The sequence below is a fragment of the Capra hircus genome, chromosome 1 (assembly GCF_001704415.2).
Source record: "Capra hircus breed San Clemente chromosome 1, ASM170441v1, whole genome shotgun sequence".
In the NCBI taxonomy this organism is placed as follows: Eukaryota; Metazoa; Chordata; class Mammalia; order Artiodactyla; family Bovidae; genus Capra; species Capra hircus.
In genome coordinates, this window is record NC_030808.1 from 82,504,968 (window position 1) to 82,511,191 (window position 6,224).

At 48.5% G+C, this 6,224-nt stretch overlaps 1 protein-coding gene across 1 annotated transcript; it reads right to left on the reverse strand.

The window, feature by feature from the left end:
• POLR2H (RNA polymerase II subunit H) lies at nucleotides 1,671-6,086 on the reverse strand. Its single transcript, XM_005675184.3, has 5 exons — nucleotides 4,826-6,086; nucleotides 3,783-3,866; nucleotides 3,609-3,702; nucleotides 2,984-3,067; nucleotides 1,671-2,027 (listed from the first exon to the last, which is right to left on the reverse strand). Exons 1-5 carry the CDS (start codon nucleotides 4,896-4,898, stop codon nucleotides 1,910-1,912), a joined length of 453 nt encoding a protein of 150 aa, XP_005675241.1. The 5' UTR covers nucleotides 4,899-6,086; the 3' UTR covers nucleotides 1,671-1,909.

Below are 6,224 nucleotides of genomic sequence, written 5' to 3' on the forward strand. Positions count from 1 at the left end.
AGTCAAGGGAATGGTAAGCAGAAATTTTAATTTACTGAAATATTAACGGAGGCTAAATCTAATGATCAAATGAAACACTTCATGGTACATGAAAGCCAGCACCCAGTACATGAGATGCAAAAGGGACCGAAGACAAAGAAAAGTTTTCAGCACAGTCAGCTGAGACAAAGATGGCAAGGCTACAAAGAAGTACATAGCCAGAAAGCTCCAGGCATCCAGGGCTGGCATCTGACTTACCCTGGGGCAAAGGCAAACAACTCATGGGCTGCTCCAGTGTAAACTAACTTGCCTCTATTGAACGTCTAACCCGTCATTCTATCTGGCTGATTCTGTCCCTTCCTCCCTTTACAGAAAAGACAAAAAATTGTTACAATGAGGACACTCTTATCTCTATTCAACTGTATGCCAGCTCTCTTTCTTTTGCCACCCCAGGGCAGCTAGGACAGTCTGCTACCCAACAAACCATTATTGGTAATTAGGTTCCCTTTCTTATCTAAATCCATCCTTCTCCAATCCCTACAAAAAAAATTTTTTTTGACTGCATGGAAAAGGTTCTAGGATTCCATAAAAATTCACCCCAACTCAATTCATGTCCTATTTCCCTCTCCCCTCACTCTCCCCCACCCCACAGTAAAGCAAAGGAAACATCTTTTCTCCACAACCACCCCACCCATCCTTCACCCCCCTTCGGAGGCCATTCATTTTCAACCCATTTCTCTAAATACTATTCCTAACACCTCCAGTAAAGACCTGAAAATGATGGGGAAGGAAATACCCCAGGCATCCCAGCAGGACGACCAGCTCCCATGGCAAAACTGGGAAATCAAGAGACAACAGCTTAACACACACAAAAAAATCTTTCTGAATTGTTACCCTGAACTTACCAGGGGAAATCAGGGTCCCATGTACTTCGAGACCACAAATGCCAGGCTGAAGACCGAGCTCAGATGCTGGAGTCCTTGCAAGCATCACCGCTGCCTCAACTTTGCTCTCCCCGCTACTGTTAAATTAGTGACTGCAGTCAGGCTAGTGTATTGTCCAGGGCACTGGCACTGAACTGCCAACCTAATTGGTATTGCTGCCCTGTCCATTTCACTGGTCTGTGTGGCAGCTCTCTGTTCAGTGTCACTGGTGAAAACCACCGCCACTTACCCTCCCTCCAGGTCACCACTAGAATGTAGAGCAGAGCTAGCTCATCCACTTGCTTCCACAACCACCAGATCGTTCTTGCTCTCATCTTCAGAGTCGTGTCCCATGTTTGTCTCTAAAAGCCTCATCTCAAAGCTTCCATAAAAATGATGAATGCATCCAGGCTATGCAGGCAACACATTCAAGTCAACGTGATCTGACTTCCTGAGAGACTGAAAGTGTTGGAAGAACATAAGCAAGGCTCCTTGCCTATTCAAAATTCTGTGCCAAATGGGTGGTGCCCTCAGGAGCCAAAAGCACAACACTTTCTCTCCCACACAGAAAATCACCTTGGAGGGGAAATGTTGGGGATGGTCAGCCACGAGCCTGAGATAATCCTGAACCCAGATACTGAAAGGTTGGGATAGATCCTGTAATGACACGTGATCATCTGGCTGTGGGCCAGAAACGTAATGTACCACAAGCAAGTTGAAAAAAATGATTTTAAAATGGGAAAACCTTTTTTAAAAAGGAAGGGAAAAGAGTCTGAAAAAGTAAAGTTTAATTTAAAAAATCATGTACATAAAACATCTTAAGCTCTCCCACTGGGTCTTTCACCGGCAAGTCAGTTTCCCACTGAGTCCAGATCTGCTAAAGATGCACTCAGGGTGGACAGAGAGTCAGCCCCTTTTGAACAGGTGAACAACAGCAACTGCTATTCGGGTTGAACTAACATCCAGGACCTGAGTGACTAAGCAGCAAGGCTAGCTTCCTGGGTGGTTCAGAAGGCCAGTTTCTTCATGAGCAGATACACTCTGGAGTCCACTTCAAATCCATGCAGGTTGTTGGCATCACCCTGCAGCCTCATGAGCAGGCCCCCATAGGACACGTAGGCAGAGCTGAAACAGAAGACCCAGTCCCGTGAGTCTGAGTGCCAGAGCAAAAACTGCTACTCAGCTACTCTCCATGCCAGCCTAAGAAAAAAAGGCACCCTTCTAGAGTTCTGTCATTAGGAACCAAATTTCAGACAAAGATGACGGCACAGATATGTGCAAGGCAGTGTTTTTTATATCAGAAAGGTGGAAAATACTCCATGACCAAAATAAGGGAAATGGTCAAATCAATTAAGATACATCCATTTATTGGAATGTTACACAGCTATAAAAATGTTTAGGAATTTAAAAAAAAATGTTTAGGAAAAGCTTTAAATTGACATGAGGAAACATGTTTTACATAACATTAAGCAAATGGAACAGAACAAAACATTGTAATAAACAACATGATCTCAAAGAAAAAAGTACATAGGAAAAAAAAAACCTAGAACATTCAAGAATGTTTATGTAGAAGATTCCCTCTGGTTATAGAATTATAGGTGACTTTTTTCCTTCTTCATATTACTTTTCTGCTTTTCAAATTTCTTGCAAAGGGCACATATTGTTTTAATAAGGTTTTAAAGAAAAGGAAAAAATAGTTGGGCAGAGAAACCAAAGAACTAGGGATTGGATTGCAGAGTAGCAAAACACACACACACACACAAACAAAAAAGCCTAGCAGTTTAATCACTTATGCTGCATTTAGTTCTTGGAGAAGTAACTTTCCTTGGCATTTCACTCACCAAGATTAACAGTTTCTCATTTAGATCACAGGCCTTAAGATCCTGACAGAGGGCAAACTGACCAGCCTACATTTCAGACTGAAACTGTTCCCAAAACAGTTCCTTTCTGGGTCCCGCTAGGTCTGAGGTGCTTGAAGAAAGAAATCCAGGAAGCCTGAGGATGGTCCAGATTTTCAAAGCATAGCCCAAATTCTCACAAAATGAGAAGGGAAAGGGCTCTCACAAGACCGAGGAACTTACAGGCGTGTTGCTGCTTCAGTAGAAGTTTCGTCTCCCTCAATCCTGTACACTTTCCCATACATGACATACTCAAATTGGTCAGCCCTGTGGAAAATAGGGGCAGTTATTCTTAAATACAGTTAACAAAAGTAAGAGGCCCTTTAAAAAAATGGTAACTGGTAACTATACGCCAGCATCATAACACCAGGCACTTTCTAAACGTGATGTCATTCAATCCTCACAGCAACCCTGTGAGCTAGGTATGACCATCAATGTTACTGATGAGAAAAAACTAAGGTTGAAGGAGGTTAAGGTTATCCAACAAATAAGTGGTAGAGCTGAGATGTGAACTGAGTGGGCGTCCAAAGCCTTTCCATCACACCAAACTCCCTCCCAAGACACAAGGCCCACAGAGCCTAGGTCATTCAGTGCTCATTTCCTCCACTATCAAAAAGTGACAACTCACACTGTAATCACTGCTTTGGATAAACACCTGGATGTCTGGATTCTTAAGTGCTGCACTTTTCTTAAGCTAACAGAGTCTGCTGATAATCATTTATTTCATGAATTAAGTAAGGGTCTTTCTATACACCTATCCACTTAGTCCTCAGGCACATTTCAGGTGCTCCCTTTTCCATCCCCTCACCTGGAAGGCCTATCATCTGTGGGGTTGTATTCACCATCATCCAGAGTACCATCTTCATATAAGGTACTGGCTATGACCAACCGGAACTTGTCACCTGAAAACAACAGCGGTAGCAGAGGGTGGAGAACAGCTGAGATGGCATAAAGCCTCCTGCTGTTTGTGTTCAGTACTTACCCAAGTCTACAGGGTAAATCTGAATGTTTACATCAAGGATGAGGTCCATCTTGAAAGATTCACTCTCACAGTGCAGCCGAGACACTGGAGGGGAAGAGTGGCAGAAGTTAACTGCCTGTGGCCCAGGGCAGACCCTACAGGGCAGGGCAGACAGGTACTTCAGGGGCCTGGATGCAACAGAATACTCAGTCTAATGCAGTCTGTATCCACTGGCCTCTCATCTACTCTCACAGAAGTACAGGCTCAATCAGAATCACACATGCAGGAAGGAAAGGGGAGACAACCTGTGGCCAGTGGACAGAATCCACAGAAAAGAATCAAAGATACTCTGGCAATAAATAATATCCAGGTTCTAGGCCAACCTAAGTGATTAAGAAATAACCTGATTTGGGGCAAGGTATTCATTCATCCTAAGGTTTCCTCTTCCTGTGTCAGGTGCTGTGCTAAGGGGATTGATGATCAAGATGTGTAAGAACTGGTGTTTGTCCCGAAGAACTTATCAGTGTCCAGGCAAAGGAAGAGACACCCAGGACAATTATTGATAAATGACAGAATAAAGAGGTGTATACCAAGCAGTCTACTCTTAAACTCTGAGAAGATTTTACAAAGAGCTAAAGACTCTGAGGAATGGGTTGTGAAGTCGGATTATTCACTGTACAACCTTGGGTGGGCTGCTTAGCCTCTCAGAGCAAAATGGGTAAGACACCGCCTACTCGTGGAAGAAAATAAGTGAGACAAAGTGCGTGCAAAGTGTTAAGTACAGCGCCCGGTCCAGAGCGGGGAGCGATTATAAAAGATGCCTGGAGTCCACCAGCACCAGGAGAAAAGGCCACCCAGGCATCGAGCACAGCTTGTGTGAAACCAGGGAGAGCTCGGGAGTCTCCGTTTTCTTATCTATAAAATTATTTCTCGAGTGAGGTCCCCACACCAGGACCCACCGGTAGGGAAAGGCCACGCGAAAGTGGGTGGACAAGCGGCCTGGGGGCGGGTACCAGAGGAGATTAGCCCCTTCCCCCGAAACCGCCCCTCCAAACCTTGCTTACCTCGGTCAAACTTTTTGCCTTCCGGGTCAATGTCTTTTACATCAAAAATATCCTCAAAAAGGATGCCCGCCATGGTGAGGGGGCCACGAGAGTAGCAGAGAGACTGGGCGCGCTGACCGCGACGACTAGGGGTAGCGCACCCCCTCGCGTGGAGGAAAAGAGGCGCGCTAAGACGACGCAGCGCTGAAACGGCAGCAGCAAAGGAATACAATAACGCATGCGCACAGAAGAACTGTACCGCAGCCACTTCCGCTGCCTAGCTCTCGGGGCTTCTTAACTTCCGCCCCGAACGATTGTTTCCCAGAGGTTTCAGAATTGAGGGCTGGTTTCGGGTCCAGAAAACTCCGCCCCGGGCGGCGACACGATGGGTCCCACCTCCGACAGAGGTGGCGTCGCGTCCGGCTCTCTCCCGAGGCTCTACTGCGCCCTCTTCAGAAGCCGGGTCTGGAAGACTGGAATGCTCAAGCGGCCTGCCCCAGCCAGGGACCTTGATCCTTGGCCCAGAGAAGCCCGGCCCGAGCCTTACTGTGCCGGTCTGCGTGCCCGCCGAGGGCAAGTCCGCACAGAGAGCGAGGGGAGCAGCACCCCGCCCCCAGGGCGCTGGCCCGACTGGGCGCAAAACCCAGCCCTTCCTGCTGGCACCCAGGCCGGCCCGGGCCGGCTCGTCCCAGCTGGATGTCACCTGAGCCGGGTCCCTCCAGTTTGGGAATTTGCCATGATGTCACCATGGGGAAGAGGAAAGCCTGCACCGTCCCCTTTCCTGCTCTCTTCTCTCACACCACCCCTTCAGCAGGGCATTAACCCCAAACCCACTGCCCTCCTCGAGCCCTGCCCCTTAAGCTCTGTTCTTCCCTTTCCGCTACCACGGTCCTCTCCTTCTAGACAAGCTCTCCTACGGGCTTCTTCATCCTGGCACTACCCTGTTCTACAGACGCCACCTCTTTCTTTACATTGCCCCTTCCTCTAGGGTGCCAGCTCTCACTTCGACCCCCTCCTGGGCACTGCTCCCTTACCCGGGAGCCCCCTGCGACCTCCCGCGCGCCCCTTCACCCCGGCGCTGCCTCCTCCTGCACACTGCCTGTTTCCTGGGCACTGGCCTCTCCTGACACTCTCCCTAACGCTGCTCATACACTAGTGCTCACCCCCTCTGCTCTGTCCTCCGGACCCTCATAGAGAACGCAAAGCCCCAGCAGGCCGTGTTCCCCCATGGCTGCTAGACGTCAGCACCTACTCCGGTTTCTCTTTGGGCCCTGCCAGGGAGAAGCGACCTCTGTCCCCACCACGCCCGCCTCCCAGGCACCTAGACCTCCCTTCCCTCTGGCCTCACCCATTCCCGTTCCCTCCCCATCTCCACCCCAACCCCCCGCACTAGCCGAAGGCCAGGTGGCTCAAAGTGCAC

Coding starts and splice junctions, on each gene's coding strand:
- POLR2H (XM_005675184.3), bottom strand. CDS start 4,898: ATGGCGGGCATCCTTTTTGAGGATATTTTTGATGTAAAAGACATTGAC. Junction 3,068..3,608: donor ACAGATGATAGGCCTTCCAG/GTGAGGGGATGG, acceptor TATTTTCCACAG/GGCTGACCAATTTGAGTATG. Junction 2,028..2,983: donor ACTGAAGCAGCAACACGCCT/GTAAGTTCCTCG, acceptor CTTCTGTTTCAG/CTCTGCCTACGTGTCCTATG.